Genomic DNA, 18,422 nt, shown 5'->3' on the forward strand with positions numbered 1-18,422 from the left:
ACATAGCAGAATTCCTACAATGAAGCGGGGCATTGAACTGTTCACCCGTGAGAGGGCGATCAACAAAAGAGAGCGAGCGGCCCCGTTGAGGGAGTTTACAGATGAAAAGACTCAGCCATGTTTATGTAGCACTGCTGCACGTGGAGATGTGGTCTCGCAAGTCGCGCAGATTACATAGGCCTACATGTAAATAAACCTGCGGCGGAAACCCCTCTTGTCTGTCAGTGAGTGTCATTATTTTATGAAAGTAACGAAGTAACGCGTGTCGGGGCAATGTTAGTAACTGTAGTGTGATTACTAAATTATAAAAGTAACGCGTTACACTACTCCGTTACCGTCAAAAGTTTTATTATTACAGTAGCGCGTTACTTTGTAACGCGTTACACCCAACTCTGATGGTGACCCTCTTTGCTTGGTTCATCTTACTGGGGGGCAGCTACATGGATGTCGGTGCAGTCCACAATCATTGTGCAGTTGAAGGCAGAATTAATTTATTATTGACTCAGAATGAAGCACAACTTCATGTCATACAATACATTGACTTTATTTGTAATTGTGTAAAAACATATGAGCATTGATTAGCAAGCAGGACCTGCAGGAACAGAGAATGGTGATGGATGGAGCTGGGAAGAGAGAAGAATAAAGAAAACAGATCAACTTTATTATCGGATATTAAAAATTCTATTTCAAAACAAGTTGCCGCTCCTACAGTTTTCTAGTATGTAAAGATGATTTCACATGACCTATGCAAAATATCACACTCAATACATGTGTGTCTCTGGGGGGTGCATTGTGCCTTTGATGTATATAAATAATATACCATAACCAAATACTATTACGTACAGTGGAAATCAGGTTGCCAGAGCAGGTCAGTGTGCATGTTCCTCAACGTCTCAGCAGTTACAGGTGAGGTAAAGAAAATAAAAGAGAAAAGGTCAGTAACAACACTTTAAAGTAACAACACTTTGAATAATTATCTCTTCTAACAATTTTCTCTCAATAAGCACACAACGACTGTCTTTCCAACAAACAGATTGACTCACCCTCACTGTCATCACAATGAAACACGTCCAGAAGAATGTCATGCAAAGCTCCATGCCTGCCTTCGACTCTCCCTGAACTGCTTCCTTAGCATTGATTGATTGATTGATTGAAAAGTTTATTAACAGCTTGTATATTGGGTACAGTACAGTACAGCTCAAAACATACAATTGTTAAGGGGATGCAGACCAGAGAAAGACTTTCGTCTTGTTTACATCAGGGTCCCCCATTTCCAATTCATCATGTCATTTAAGACATATAAGACATATTTGACATACAGATGGCTTATTTACAATTTACATACAGGTGGTTTTTTACATACAGATGGCTTATTTACAATTTACATACAGGTGGTTTTTTACATACAGATTGCTTATTTACAATTTTCATTTTAGATTTCGTTCTAATACATCCTAACCGGACATTTAAGACATACCAAGTCTACAGATATACAGTTAGTAACAGAGTCTAAAATGCGAGTATATACATAGATGAGGGGGGAAGCTGTCCATTGTACGACAGGTTGAGATTTGTAAATCTGCACCCGGTGGAGGGCGCAGTAGGCTACTCTTCAAAAGTTTCACGAAATACTTACCATCATGTTTGGTTACTGTTTAACATGTTGGTTTACTTCATGTAATAAAATAATAACTTCATGGTAAGGCTACTAAAAATGACAAGGCTAAGTAATGTAATGCTAACTAACGTGCTCGCTACTCGTCGCTACTAGCTAGGTAGCTAACTTGACTATGCACATGAACATGCACAACATGTATATTACCTGATATGTCTGATGCAGCGACTCCTGGTCCTTTCATCAGACGGGAAGCGATAGAACGAGCAAGTGGTATGATCACTTTTGTGATTACAACCTGGTACAAAGCACACAGGCATCTTGTAAAAGTGAACCAACCACTTGGAGCATTATCGCCGGTGACATCACTTACGCGACCCAGAATGTGATTTGGGATTTGTAGTATTTCTCGTTGCGTATTTTTCATAGTCTTATATTTCAACAGTTTTACGACAAAATGTGACTTTTTTGACATGGAAATGATTGTTTAAGATTGACAAACATCATATGTGTAGTTCGTGGCACAATTCAAACGGGATCAAAAGATACGTTTTCTCTCTCCATTGAATTCAATGTATAATTTTTCGCTTCCAGGGTCCCATGGACCGGAAGTAGATGGGCGTGACTTCGCCTCGCTATAAGATGTGTGTATATTACAATTATTAATGTCATATTTCAAGATGATTACTTATAAGTACTAGAAGTACTAAGTACAAACATGGCAGTTTCATAAACTACTTATGGAAGAAATGTTTTTTAGACCACATTACATTTGACAAAAATTCTCATTCTTGTTCTCTGGAGAGGACTTTGAAACTCAAATTACTCAAAAAGTACACAGTAAAAGTAGTTCATATTATTTGTGCAAGTAGTCTAAGAAGTACTAAGTACAAACCTGGTAGTTTCATAAACTACTTATGGAAGAAATGTTTTTAGACCACATTAAAGTTGACAAAAATGCTCATTCTTGTTCTCTGGAGAGGACTTTGAAACACAAATTACTCAAAAGGTACACAGTAAAAGTAGTTCATATTATTTGTGCAAGTAGTCTAAGAAGTATTAAGTACAAACATGGCAGTTTCACAAACTACTTATGGAAGAAATGTTTTTTAGACCACATTAAATTTGACAAAAATGCTCATTCTTGTTCTTTGGAGAGGACTTTGAAACTCAAATTACTCAAAAAGTACACAGTAAAAGTAGTTCATATTATTTGTGCAAGTAGTCTAAGAAGTACTAAGTACAAACATGGCAGACTCATAAACTACTTATGGAAGAAATGTTTTTTATCCCACACCAAAGTTAGATGAAAATGCTCATTCTTGTTCTCTGGAGAGGACTTTTGCCATTCTCAAAAAGTACACAGTAAAAGTAGTTAATAGTATTTGTGCAACAAGTTTATGAAGCAATAAGTCCTAACATTATTCTCATAAATTACCCTGTTCCTCAATCGCAAATAATATAAATGAACCACATGCCATCCTTTACTTTGAAATCCTCACCGGAAGTGTTCCTCGTGGGATTTTCTGTAGCTTTAAAGTGATCGAATATATAATACTGCACATACGAAACGTCCAGCTTCCCAGGGATGTTTTATTGCATTACCGTAAACCTGTAACTAATCGCGCACTCGAAATACAGGGGCGGCTGGTTTGACCACGCAAAAGTGAAAGCCGGCTGGCTTGACCGCAGTGTGCGGACCTGTCGGTTAGATAACAGGCGTGTGTAAGTCCTGCATCTGTATGATACAAATGTGTGCAAAATGATACCAGGTGCTGTAATCACTCATCTGGTTACGTTATTACATTGACCACCACACCCCCGACCCAAAAGAAAGGACGTATTATTGGCTTCCCCTAATTTTTTTCCCACGCTACGCTACTGGGTTTAAATAGCAGCATTTGCCACATCCCCACCACTCCTAATAGAAATGTCTCACTTCTCATATTTCCAGCTTCTTGTTATACAGACTGCTATTATAGGAACACAGGTTACTTAAATAATCAATAATATATATACTTGCAGAGCATATAATTTGCTTATCATACCACCTATGCCGCTATGCTCTGATGCGTCTCTATATCATCAGCAGTAAAACAAAAAGTTGATGCAAATGGAAGGCAATTGAATGCACTCATTTACCGAGCCATGGGAAACTGAGCACAAGTTTGTGATTAATGGAGACAAGCCGGTATGTCTTATTTGCTATGAGGCAGTGGCATTGAGTGAGAAACCTTAAGTAACCTGGCATGTGTGTGTGTGCCCATCCACATGCAGTATTTCCATGTCTACATACATGCCGATGTACAAGCATGTGTTTTTGTTACTGAACTAATTTCTTTAATACATTGTGCAATAGTTGTACACTTGAATGTCTGCTTGCAATTCTTTTTCATAGCTTTCTGCTTTCACAGCTAGTTATTAATTACGTTATTATTACTAAAAACAATAATAATCGAATGCAGAGGCAATTGTGTAATGTGAAACATATATATTTATATAGTCTTTTTACGTTGTTAGCTAAGTGTTTGTCAGTTCGGCTTTATTAAACGTTTGTGTAAAGAGGTTAGCGAGGGTAGGTCTGCATTTGTTGTGGTTGGCAATGACACTGATGTCTTTTAAAAGAAGAGATAATACAGATTAAAAGTGTTTCTATCGTTTCTGGCCGTTAGTTGTAGAATGTAATGTATAGTGAAATAAGCTGTTTTTACACTTAACCAGCGTGCAAAGACTGGGCGTATGAAGTATTGTTTTAATTGAAGTTTTAGTCTATAACCATACATTTTGTAACATTTGTTCCTGTTTTTTGTAGATGCATCTTTCAATCCTCTGTGGCACTGCAAAGCCTGCAGTGAAACGCTGCACAACATGTTGCAAACTGTTCCACTGTCCTTTGTGCCCCAAATTCAAACCCTGCTCACCATCCCGACTCGAGAAGCACTTGGAAGTGCACTTAAAAAATAGCATAATGTTTAAAGGTAACACACACATATACTGATACATGTTTGTGCTTGTTTTTGTTCTTGTTTCGTGTCTGTCATTGGCAAACTTGTTTTTCTTGACTTTCTCTTAGATATGGCAATCTACAAGTGCCATTTAACCTGCAGAGACTTGGCTCACTTCCATTGCCCTCAATGTGCAAAAACAATTTTAAGAAGAGGAGATATGGAGGTACACCTGGAGGCTTACCACAAGTTGCCATCCACATCAGCTTCTGAATATTGCCCTGGTCCATCCTCTTCCTCACCGCAACCCAACACATCAGCTGTGCTCTCTCTCCTGCTTCCAACAACAACAGTGCCCCCCACTCCCGGCTTGATTGCAAAAGTGGCGAGCCCTTGGTGTGCACATCATGCACCATACACACCATGCACCATACACACAAACCACGAAAAAGAGGCATTTCAAGTTACATTGTAGTGTGATTACAAAGCCTGTACTTTTTAAAGTAAAATGTTGTATCAATACTTCTACTTTTACCAAATAATTTTTTTTTTACACAAGTATCTGTACTTCTACTTAAGTAAAGAGTAATAATAATAATAATAATTCATTTATTTTATATAGGCGCCTTTCAAGGCTCTCAAGGTCGCCGTACAAACACATAAAAAAACAAGATACACAATACCTAACACCAGCATAAGAAACATAAACAAGACAAGTGTGTACTTTTGCCACCTCTGATGGTGTGTGTTGTGCATGAACGAGGACCATATTGATAATTTTGATAGCTACCTGTTTAGATCTTCATACAGCTGTGTTTTTCATTCTAGAAACCTTTCACAGTCAATAAATCCTGGACTGTGGAAAGAGACGACTGGTTTGGAAATAGAGGTAATAGTATACAATTTGTATCATTTATATTCAACAGAAATGTCAAACCATAACAAAACAACTAAATGCTTTCTGACATGCTAGGGTTTCCCCAGGCAACTGTATGGGAATGACTGTGGCATCTTCATATTGATGGTAGGCTACATTATTGGTCTGATTTAATTCTCTGTTGTTTTTAAGATCATAACATTAAATAATATATTTTCTTTCATAGTATGCCCTTTACACCATACTAGATGCACCCTATGATTTCATTATTGTAAGTTGATCTGGTCATTTAAAGTAAACTCAAAATCCCATTATGACATTGAATCTGACATACAGTGATAATATATTTCTTTCCTTTTTTAGATTGACATGCCAGCTTTGCGAAAATGATGGTGTGTCATGCTAATGGAGAATTTCGACCTCGGAAGGTGAGACCACTAAAATGTTGACGTTAGATTAACTTTGAAATGGTTAAAAAACACAATACAGTACCTACAGTACCTTTATTTTTTTCTTTGTTTAACCCTTTTTATTTGAGTCATGGCAAAATGTTTGCCCACTGGACGGAGACATCTAAAGCCCTCCTGCGAGGTGAGGTGCCTCCAGTGTTCAGAGTGAGGAAAAGGAAGTTGGATGACATCACTGAGGTCAGATTTGTATTGCAATCTATTTCACTTAAGTTGTGTTTGTATCTACTCTCACACTAAAGTTTCAATCTCATTATTTGTTTCACCACTCTGTCTTTAAAAATATATGTATTTTGTCAATATTTACTGCATTTATTATTCCTCGTGGTATCAGTATTTAGGACGATTTGGAACCTATATGCTGCAGGTCTCCCTTGAAAAAGAGATCTATGATCTCAATGGGACCAATCTGGTTAAATAAAGGTTTGAAATGAAATGAAATGAACGATCTTGAAGGACTTAAACTAAAGAATATGTTGAAAATATCATACTTTACTAAAAGTATGGTGGTTCATGGCAATAGTCCCTTGTATTTTGAACATTCAAAGTGTTTTAGTTTTTTAGAAAGAGGAGCAACTTCAGCCTCATCCAGCTGATGTCTCAGTTAGAAAAGATGTGGAGAAAACAATGGAAGTGGTAGGCTTGTTTACTAGTGCTATGCATCATATCCAAGGAGGACGCCCTTTCCATGGGTTAGTCTGCCAAAAAGCTACTTAATGCTTAATATGTATCAGTGGGTATGATATATTTTCTCTCTCGTTTCCGTAGCCCACATCTAAGATCGTGCAGGACTGCAAGAAGGCAGCGGAATGGGTGGTGGCACGCAGACATTTGTGCACCAGGGTGCATTTGCCCGATGCAGTGAGCATGGGGGAAGCACAACTAAGAGAGGCTGTCAAGCTTTGGGAGGAAAAACCTGACAAATGTGACAAGGATGAGATGGAGACAATCTTGGAGCCATTCAAGTTTAGGTTTGAACATATGGAAGACATGTGGACCTTCTTAAACGAGATCAGAGACAAAAGAGGGTATCTGGCATTCTGCGAATGCATTTCTGTAGTTTGAATAAAGGGCAACAGAAAGTTGGAACACTTTGTCAGTCTTTGTGTGTTTAGCTTTGTTTTGTTTTTCAATTAAGCATTTGATAATTCACTTTGATTATACCATGAATACCACAGAGGAATGTTGGTTTACTTTAAGATAAGCCTTGTATTGTCTCCCGCATCACACCACAAGGGCAATTTAGGAGTCCATCAAGGGGATCTAGCAGAACAAATAACTACCAAATATGAAAATAATTGAAATTTTAATACACAATGGAATCTAAAATGGATATAATTTTTAGCAAATAGTTTAATATGCATCATCTTAATCCAATAGTGCAGTAAAGTGAGAAATAAAGTATGTAGGAGTGAAGTGAAACAGTCTATTGTAATACCAAACAGTAGATTAGACAATAGAGCTGTAAGTAACATAATTATAATATTTTCACGCTTATGACATAAATAAGAGGCTAATAATTTTAAGAAAATAAATATGGTTTTAACCAACTTTTACTGCCCTCTTAAGTGGTGTCATGCTAACATAGTTAAACATATTTATCATACAAGTAGACAAATCATCTTGTTATATCAAATACCCACAGATGTCGGTTAATCATATTATCTCAGCTACAGTAATTGCATTAAAATGACTAGTATAGTCGTCTTTATTTTTATGTTATTATTCAAAGATAAATAAGGACGTGTGTGTTAGATGGCAGAGGTTTCAGCTCCTATTATTACATCAAAGAGGCTTAATGTTTTCTATTATTTTATTTCACTATAGCTATGTGGACGGTGTCAAGGTCTAATTTTGACCGAATTAATCAATAGCGGGTGTAACTAAAATACAAAATGTCTTGTATTTTACAAGAGATATATATATATATACGATTTTATTTCGTATTTGCGTGCATTTCCTGTTTCGGAAAGTGGCGCTGTACTGGTAGTAACTACAATACAAGGTGTCCCACATAGCCTATGTATAAGTGTCAGTACGATACGATTTTATTTTGTATTTGCGTGCATTTCCTGTTTGGAAAGTGGCGCTGTACCTATGCGCTGTACTGATAGTGGCGATTTTATTTTGGAATTCTTAGCGTGCACTTCCTGTCCTGAGAGTGGAGGTGTCCTCAGAGTGGAGGTGTCCTGAGACCGCTGACTGCAGGCAGGCTCCCATGAATGTTTTGGTACAGGTACCCGTTCCTCACCTCATGCTGTAAATCCTGTTAGGTAACATTTTAACAAAAACATAGCTAACATGCTTTTATTTTGAAATTATCAACAGGAAGTCAAGTATTGCACACTGCCTAACTTCACTCTCGTGCAGCCTCGCAGCCTCCTTTCCATATGATGACTGCTGGGAGTGACGCAGGGCAGACGGAAAAAACTAGGATTTTAGGTTAAAGAAGGACAGGGAAAACAGCAGTGATGCTGAGAGGGCTCTAGCTTATATAATTCACAGGTTCAATACCGACCCACTGCCTGTCCCCCTGCAAAGAGGACATGAGAGTAACCTGTATGTAGCCTTTCCTCTGAGATAAAAGGGTAAAAGAAAAGCTTCATCAGCTCATCCTTGGGGCGGATAAGGACATACTCCCAGGTAGGCTTCATCCTGTTATGACTGTAACTACAGATTAGCCTAGTGATCCGTGGCTTTATTAACACAATCCATTTGATATACGCTACATGTGCTAATGTTTTATTTTCATCAAGTCAGGCATACATGTATCTTTATTATACTGTGTGATTGCTCTACCTTGGCTAATTCCTTAAGCTACACAGTCACGATTCCTTACTACGGTAATGTGATGTAAAAAATGTGCACCAATAGATAACACACAACTTGTTTCTCTTTAGGTAACGTTGGTCCACGTCGCTGTAGATGGAAAAGTAGCCTAGTCATTCCTTTTTTTCTCACTGATCACTAAGTTGCAAGTCGCATCCAGTTGGGAGGATATTTGGTCACGGTTTCCCCGTTATTTTAGAAAGTCTCCATCATGAACTTCCTGCGTCGGCGACTCTCGGACAGCAATTTTATGTCCAACCTGCCTAATGGCTACATGACGGATCTCCAACGCCCCGACGCGCCGCAGGAAAACCCCGCAGTGTCGCCCGGGCCGACAGAGAGGCGCCAGTCCACCAGCCAGCCCGAGACCCAAACCACTCCCCAACCCCAGCCCCAGCAGCAGCCCCCCCAGCAGCAGCCCCCCCAGCAGCAGCCCCCCCAGACCCAACCCCAGGCTGCAAGTGGAGGCTCGAGCTTCTTCTCATCCATATCCAATGCTGTCAAACAGACCACAGCTGCTGCGGCTGCGACCTTATCCGAGGCTGCGGACCGGGCAGGGGTATCCAGCAGCGCAAAGATCCTCCTGGTTATCGATGACCAGCAGACCGACTGGTAAGAGCAGTGCGCATAACCAGCGCGGTGCCCCGTCCAGACACACACCTGATAGACCTTGGGTTGCAGTGGACTAACATCCAGAAGGTCATATGATTCAACCGGTGCTGTCAGCTTTATCACATGTTACAACCGCTGGCTTGTGGCTCACACCTGATTCTGAAAGACCTTGCTTGTGTTTGGTAGTGGCACTGCAAAAGCATAACCAACCGACAGTAGAGAAGCCATTTGTATTTGAACACCTATTGCTCATGTCGAAACAATCTTGCATTTTACAATAGACATGCTTAATGTAAGGCCAACACTCTTGTCCCAGCATCACACCCTAGTGAGAATAAACTATGCAGATTATTACATCACATCCCTTCTATCTCACAGTACAGAGGCTCTGCAGCTCTTTTACCTCGGTTACAATAGACATTATGTGGACATTTATAATTCATGAGAAAGTGAAGGGCCAGTATTTATATCCTTAAGTCCAATTCTTATATGCTATGCCTCGGGCATGTAAAATAACAATAATAATATGGCTTTACATTTTTGTTTATGTTGCATGGTGCCTGCAAAAGACTGTGAAACATCCTCACCTGATGCATTGCCACCAGCTACAGTAATGACAGAATGCAGCATACCGCCACCAACAGCTGTGAAAAAAAATGTGTTTTGTTCCAGTGACTTCTGTAATGTTCTGTTCATACTGGAAGAAATGCCAGCTGTCGATTACAGGAGTAGTTGTTAAATCCAATTCATGTTTTGTGTCTGGATACAACAGGTGGATTCAAATTCTTATTTTTCATGCAGGGTGAAGGTCTTCAGAGGAAGAAAGGTTCATGGTGAATTTGACATCAAGGTTGAACAGGTACGTTTTACACATGTACATATTTGCTTTGTTCTGTGTTTGACTACATCTTCTATATCTTACAGGAGGACACGGAGATTTCTAGATACCGTCCAGAATAGATTATTATAAATAAACAAGCCCCTATTTACTGAGCCTCGTGAACAAAGTGTGAACTTCAGTAGGAGGGATGTTACATTATTTTTCATAAGAAATAAATAGATTGTGTTTTTAAAAATAAATAACCACAACTTTTATGTCAAGACCTAGCAACTGGAATAATAGGTACATTTTTATCTGAAGATGAATGCATTGTCATTTTTATAGGACCAGTTAAAACCTTATCGTTTTTAGATCTTTTCCTTGCGAGTTCCTATACCTTTTTTGTTAATCTACTGAGCCGACATTTCCATTATTTCCCTTGTTGGTTCTTAAAAGGAAGAATATACTTTAGATAACGTTTGCAACCCTATAATTGTACCCTGTAACCTGGCTTAGGTAGAGTAATTCACTGCTGTTATTTCTATTTCACATTGTTTTGTATTGTGTTGAATAAACCTTCACATCGTCCTTTTAGGCAGAATTCTCTGAAATCAGCCTGGTGGTCAATTCCACAGGCACCTACAGGGTGGACATTGATGCCATCAGGAATGGGCATAAGTTTACTAAGTAAGTACTCTGCTGAATAGTTTATACTCCCATGTGTGCTGCACATTTTGTATAAATCTATAACTATACCCTCAATTAAACTTCCTAATAACTGCCCAGTTTGTCTGGCAATGCAGTTTAATATTTTGCTAATGTCCTCTCTCCTAGATCCTTGAAGCCAGACTTTGTGCTGATCAGACAGCACGCCTTCAGCATGGACAAGAATGGGGACCACAGGAACATAGTGATTGGACTGCAGTATGCTGGACTGCCAAGTGTTAACTCCTTGCACTCTCTCTACAATTTCTGCGACAAACCATGGGTGGTAAGTATCAATTAATTAATTTGCTAATGGAAACAATATTGCACATTAAAGGTGGGGTAGGTAATTTTGGAGAAACCAGCTCGAGTGCGCTAGAATTTGAAAATACACAGCCGGAAAAAATCTGCCACTTCCTTACAGAGCCCCTCCTCCAACACACACGAACGCGCACATGACCAATGAGGGTACGAGATAAGTTTGTGCACGAGATGGAAGGCTGACAGGCAGGTAGGCCATCCAGTTATTTTAGCCGGGCCGGCTAAAATGATTGGTCGTGCTTTTTACAGTACTACGGCTTCCACAGATTTTTTGTCAAAGCACTTCAGATATTCATTGCTATCGGGATGTTAAGAGCATTCCATGGAATATAACAAAAAGTGTATCTCGAGCCGGTTTCTCAAACATACCTACCCCACCTTTAAGTTCAGCTGCATGGACATATTAACACTTGGTTTACAAATGCTGCATGGTTAACACTTGTGTTCATTTTAGTTTGCCCAGATGTCTAGACTCCACAAGCAACTGGGCCAGGAAGAGTTCCCTCTGATAGAGCAGGTTTACTATCCAAACCACAAGGAAATGGTGAGCTTTTTGCCATCTGCTCTCCTTCTCTCTCTCCTCCCCCATCCCACTTGTGCTGATGAGTTTGTCTTAATGTTAAACCATTAAAGGGACACACGGTCATCCCTCTTCACGGGTCACATGTTGGGAAAGTAATTAACTTCCATGTCAATATTCTGTCTCATCTAGCAACCGAGACCTATCTCATTTTCTTGGGAGTGTCTTGTTTTTTCTGTTTCGAGTTGAGGAAGAGATTTTCCCTCTGCCAAGTCAGTGACAGTACAGTAACACTGAGTCTGTTGCTGCAGAGCCATTATCTCCACCCCTGCAGTCACAGGCTGACAATAATGGGCTGGCTTTCATGTCATCAATATGAATCAGAATCTAATGCAGAAATAGAGGAGAGGTGCTGTGTGTCACTTTGGTTTGACGGAAATGCATAGAAAAACGTTTTTTAAATAATTAAAGATCTTTACGAAGGTATATAAGGAGAAATCTGAGAATGTGATGATGTTTTTTTGACAGATTACCTCCCCTTGCTTCCCTGTGGTGGTCAAGATGGGCCATGCTCACTCAGGAATGGGAAAGGTAGTACCAAAGGACTCACATGTTTACACAATTCAATGTGAACACAAATGTCTTGGAGAAATGTGTGCTAGTATATTTATATTTCCAGGTGAAAGTGGACAATCAATATGATTTTCAAGATATTGCCAGTGTTGTGGCACTGACCAAGACTTATGCCACATCTGAGCCCTTCATTGATGCAAAGTATGATGTCCGCATCCAGAAGATTGGCACCAATTACAGAGCCTACATGTGAGTTTCAGACTACTACCAAAGAGCTAAACACAATGTTATATTTTTATAATATAATAACATTTAATTCAACAGGAGAACATCAATTTCTGGGAACTGGAAAACCAACACTGGCTCATCTATGCTCGAGCAGGTGGCCATGTCAGACAAGTAAGAGCTTAAAATCCAAAGGTTGTAATGCATGTGAATCTTATATTTTGTCACTGTATACTAATATATACACTAATATTCACACATTTTTACAGGTACAGATTGTGGGTGGACTCCTGCGCCGACATCTTTGGAGGATTGGATATCTGTGCTGTGGAGGCGCTGCATGGTAAAGATGGCAAGGACTACATCATAGAGGTAAAAGGCAGTATAACGACACCAAAGGGAATATTTGTCTCTGATCATATGGGAAATCAATTGAATCCATCATATATGGATTTTTCTAGGTCGATGACTGTTCGATGCCACTGATTGGGGACCAGCAGGACGAGGATCGTGTTCAGATTGTAGAGCTGGTGATTTCTAAGATGACCCAGGCTCTTCCACGCACTTCAAGCTCTTCCACAGCTGGCCAGCCAGCACAGGTGCTCAAACACTTTGTTTATTTTATGTCAGGTCTGATGTGTATATACCAATAAGTGCATAGTCTTACTATCATTTGCATTCAGGTGCATTGATTGAGCTAAAATATATTTAAATTGTCTCAAGGATAGATGTCAGGCTTATTATTTAGGTACATATAGTTAAGTGTCATCAGCGTAGAAATACAAATGATTACCAAAAGTCTACATAAAAATGAATAGCAACGGGCCAAGCACTGATCATTTCAAAAAATGTCTCGCATAATATTTCCCATACATATCCTGTTTTCGTACATTTCTCAGTTGATTTACATGAACTCTCTGCCCTGTTGTCTTCTGTGTGTTTTGTAGAAGGCAGTGTCTCCTCAGCCTGTCTCCCAGCCCAAAGTACCACAGACTCAACAGCGTCCCCCACCCCAGGGTAAGAACTTGATCCAAATTAAATAAAACTATGTTTTTCTTGTTTAGAAATAAACTCTTTTTACTTGCTAGTCCAGGAAGGGATATTAGGAACGCTTTTGAATATGATTACAGCCTTTTAATTTTCTCCTGTAGGCGGTCCACAGCAAAGTCCTCCATCTCAGCAGCGCCCCCAGCCTCAAGGCCAACCTCCTGCTCCGGCACAGCAGCCCACCAGTGACCCCGGGACCCCGGCCAAGGCTAACCAGGGACCTGCAGCCCAGCCCCGGCCCCCAGGTCAGGGGGCTCCGCAGCGAAGCCAGGGAGGTTCCCCTCAAGCTCAGAGGCAGCAGTCCCTCCCCCAGAAACCTCCAGCGGGTCAGCAGCGGCCCGCCCACCCCCCCAGGCAGCAGTCACAGGGGGGTGCACAGCAGCAGAGGGCTCCTGGTCAGCAGGGCCGTCCTGGAGGAACCACCACTCAGCAGCCCCGACCTGCTGCCCAAGGCCAAGGGGGCCCAGGAGGGAGACCCCCGATGCAGCAGAAGCCACAGCCCCCACAGAAGCCCAGTCAGGACAACCCGGCTATGGGCGGCTCTCCACAGCTAAAGTGAGTATCTGTGTAAGATACATCATTGTTTCCTCTCACTTCTCATAAAGTGAACCTTACAGCTGATCCTTTCTTACCTTTGCCTGCATTGAGATATGCATGCCACATGGGAAATCCTTTCATTCTCTTTATTGACCAACAATCTTCTTGGATGTGCATGAGTTATTGATTGTTACATTTTCAGTCCTTCAGCAGCATTTTCACAAAACATAACATTTCAGATTGTCTCCAGAGATTGTGATACATTTAGCCAACAATGAGCTGCAGGCTTGGAGTTGTTCACATGAATGTATCACAAACATCACTATCCAATTGTGTGAAGGACACAGGTCAACAAATCCGCTAATTCCTACTTTTAAATGTAGTTTTGGCTTTGAAGCAGACATGGATAGAAGAAGGTTAACAACTCTTAATAAAGCGTAAAGCTCTGAATTATTCAAATTTGTATTTTGTTTCAGATTTTCTAAGGTCTTTTGTAAATTGTTCTATATTGCCACTCGTCTTAAGTTGACATGCTGTTATATAGTATAACGCAATATTTTCTGACACAGAAAAATCTAATTTGCCGTTTTGATCTTACAAATTCTTGAAAAACAATTAACAAATAGATTATTATTGTCATATAATGTAAATCCATTTGAACCAATCCATTACACATGAGAATAAACAGTATAAACTGAACTCAAAAACAGACTTTACAACTACCCACAGCTTATACAACTCATTTAGATCTCAGCTACCAAATCTTAACACTTATATTTTTTACTTATCATTCGTTGAATGTATTCAGAGACTTTTTGCTAAAAAGTCATCTTTATCAATGCTCCTACCTTCCCATGCTGATGGCTTTCATGGACAAATGACTTATACTGAATACAGAATGAACATAGGGAAGGAACTGAATGCGCTTTTATCTTCTTTCCCGAGGCTTTTTCACTGCTGCATCTCTCTCTGTTTTGCCTTGCTCCAGTCGGTTCATTCCATGGGTTGCTGCATGACTTTAATAGCCTCTTCCTCTCCTCTATTGCCATTTCCTCTCTTTATAGCAAGTCCCAGTCTCTTACCAATACCTTCAACATTCCAGAAATCCCAGTGCCACGAGCCAACCTTAGCCAGGACGAAGTGAAGGCTGAAACCATACGCAATCTACGCAAATCTTTTGCCAGTCTCTTCTCAGACTGAGATGGCAAAAGCCCCCCCCCCCCCTCCACTCCTCCTACTGACAGAAAGATGGACAGGAAAACTTAAGGACAAATTCCCCCCAACGAACAAGGACCAACAGGATGCCGTCTCCACTCTACATGTGCATTAACCCTGATATGAAAATGTACACACTGCCTAAACAGTTACCACCTTTGAAAATGAGCAAAAAGTAGAATACACAGTAATTGTAGGCAGGCACTGATATCTGAAACATTCCTTGCCTCAAGCTTAAGTAAGTCATCTACATTTCGTGTCACACAAACGATACACACAAAAAAGCCTGTATATGCATGAACAGACATACACAAAATAAGAAACAAAACAACAGAGTACTTCTCCCACTTGTTTGTTGGTGCCGTAAAGTCATTGTGATCTAAATGTGTAAAGTTTGGCTGGTTAGCCGACCAACCAATTGAATTAAGGGACTGTATGAAAATGATTGGGGGCGGGAGGTGTGCTGAATCTAATATTCTTTTTATAAAGAAGCAATTTTCAATATCAAAAAGTAATATATTTATGTCAAGAATAACAAATTATAAAAAATATAGCGGCTCTCTATTATTTTAATTGAGCTTGCAAATAAACTATTGTTACATACGTGCATATCACAAAATGCACTTCCATGGCACACAAGAAAACCATCATTATGATTTACTATTTTATCTATTTTTATACAACTCATTGCACAAACCAAAAATATGATACAAAATAAAAAGATAAGGTTAGATATTAAAAAAAGACCCCTCCCTTTTAAAAATACAAAAGTTACAATATTCCTTCTCCTTAACTTTCCCTTTCCACCGCTTATCCTTTTTGTACAGTCCCTAACTCGGCACAGCTGCACACATAGGATGTCCAGTGTTAGCTAATGCTAGATCTGTTTGCACTGTCGACCACTCACGGTCTTAGCTGCATGTCAATAGGAGGCAATGGTTGCATTTTCCAACCGCTTGGTGCTTGTAACTGTGTCGTAACATGTAGTTGAATTAGTTTGTAAAAAGTAACCTAGTAGGTGTTGTGAGTATGTTGTTGCTGCCACTTTTTCCCCGTTCCTTGAAAAGCATGCCTTACAGAGACAAGAACGTCAGATCAGATGCAGTTGCTTCAGGGATGTCCATTGAATGTGACGCTTGTTTGTGGGTGAGGGTCTTCCATTACAGTTGTATTGTGGCTGTTAGCTAATATTGAAAGGAAAGCATGCATTTAAATGAGGTAGAATTTGTTTCTATTATTTTAGATGCATTTGCACACAGAGTATAATGCAAAATGATACTTGAATACATTGACAATGACTGATGTATGGAGTCTATATTTTTCAGGTTTATTCATCTGCCACTTGACAAAGTAACAACTTGGTGGTCCCACCCCAGGGGGTTGCTGTGCAGTAAAGTAGGACACAAATATGCAGGTTTACAACTGTTCAGGTACATTTAGAGTGTATTGAAAAGTCTTAGTGAGTATTTATAGACTGTTTAATTTCATATTCCCATAATAAGCAATGTAATGGAACTTCTGACCGTAGATCAGCTATGAATTTAGTGGATGTACAGATAGTGAGTGGATTATGTCAGGTTTCATTTAGCAGCTAGTCAATGCAATGATGTTTGCACTTAAGTAACTCCAAACCTGAGTATGCATCATGCAGTGCAACAGACTTTCTGCTTCAATATACACCTTGCGGTTTTCAGCGGGTTAACAGTCTGTGAGAAGAGTTTATACAATAAAGAAATCATGTCAAAGTATAGGGGTGTCAACTCTGGGTTGGACACCTGCAGTAGAATAAGTACTTCCTGCAAGCCCTCTCTCACTCTGACTTCTGAAAAAGGATTCTGTTTCCAGGCACTACACATGTCTTCCAGAAGGAGTGTTTTTGCATTTGAATGTCGACGTAGTATGGCAATATCATGCTTTTTAGAGAAGACCCAATAGCCAAAAAGAAAGTCCTGGTTCCCCTGTAGATTCTCCATGCTGCCTGTGTTTCGTGTAGCCACAGTGACCCCTTGTGCTCAATGGTGCATATATGTATGAATGTCGTTCTGTAACTGGTCAAGCCAAATAGTTGTGTTGTACAGAGCCCTGAGTGACGCAGATTGTCTCCTCTATCCCCTGCTGCTATTTGTGCTGGTTGATATTATATGTGTTCTTTGTGTTTGCTTAATTTTTTTCTATCTGGGGACTGTCTTGAGCTTGTAAGTTTATGCAGTAGTAATTCAGGGCTCCATTTTTAAACTCTACAGTGACTCAGTGTCAGTACATGACATGTCGGATTTATTGTGGCACAGCCTTATGCCAAGAAAATCAGTAATAGCAGCTTTGTGTGATTGTTACACTGAGTGTGTAATTTATGAAAATGAGCCATCACAATCAGCATGGATGGTTAACTTTGAAAAATGTCATACTGGCACTCAGAGGCCTGTTGGCCATATAATGTCATACCATTTGCTGTTTCTCTTCCTGAGACATACAGGATGAGCTCTGACAGCAATGCAAATAAGTCGTTTTATTTATTTATTTGATCATATTCCTTTTAAAGTTTACATTATTTATGGTGGATGTATCTGACTGTGAATGTACATTATTTTCATTCTTTTTACTGCTAGTTTTATTGTTTTCTAAATGCATTGTATAATCATTGTGAAAAGATAAAACCCTTAAAAATACGAGTGGAAGTCGTGCCTGCCGGATTTCAAATTGTACATCATCAATGTAAGTGCAAGAATAAAAAATCTGAGTGTTTTTGTTATTTTAAAAATCAGATACTGCAAAATGTAAATCATGGTGGAATATTGAATTAAATGTTACAAAAAATGGATGTTATATGCAATGTAGCTATATTATGTGAAAATGAATATGTTATTAAAACCCACATGTCTAATAAAGTCTATGAACAACAATCACCGTTTTGTTTGTTTTCTGAATTGTAACACTGGGTTCAAGTTAACTTAAAGAGGCCCTATTATGCTTTTTGGGGTTTCCCTTTGTGTTATTGGTTTTGGTGCAAGTAAATCGTCTGCAAAGGCTAAAATCCCCAAATTCTCTCCAAAGTAATTCCCAAGTGATTCTACACACACAGTCATGCCAAAGCTCAAGGCTTAAAGTGCCATGCCT

General features: G+C 39.6%; 1 protein-coding gene across 2 annotated transcripts; it reads left to right on the forward strand.

The window, feature by feature from the left end:
* Positions 1-8,258: 8,258 nt before the first annotated feature.
* On the forward strand, positions 8,259-18,209 carry syn1 (synapsin I). 2 transcript variants are annotated; one of them, XM_034212607.1, is made up of 14 exons: positions 8,259-8,547; positions 8,805-9,345; positions 10,147-10,204; positions 10,761-10,852; positions 11,000-11,156; positions 11,646-11,735; positions 12,240-12,302; positions 12,391-12,533; positions 12,609-12,683; positions 12,779-12,881; positions 12,971-13,108; positions 13,457-13,526; positions 13,661-14,111; positions 15,158-18,209. In XM_034212607.1, exons 2-14 carry the CDS (start codon positions 8,945-8,947, stop codon positions 15,291-15,293), a joined length of 1,977 nt encoding a protein of 658 aa, XP_034068498.1. In that variant the 5' UTR covers positions 8,259-8,547; positions 8,805-8,944; the 3' UTR covers positions 15,294-18,209. The 2 variants fall into 2 exon arrangements, with proteins under 2 accessions (XP_034068498.1, XP_034068499.1); XM_034212608.1 differs by having other exon boundaries at positions 15,196-18,209.
* Positions 18,210-18,422: the final 213 nt, after the last annotated feature.

Source organism: Gymnodraco acuticeps, unplaced genomic scaffold (genome assembly GCF_902827175.1).
Source record: "Gymnodraco acuticeps unplaced genomic scaffold, fGymAcu1.1, whole genome shotgun sequence".
Taxonomy (NCBI): Eukaryota; Metazoa; Chordata; class Actinopteri; order Perciformes; family Bathydraconidae; genus Gymnodraco; species Gymnodraco acuticeps.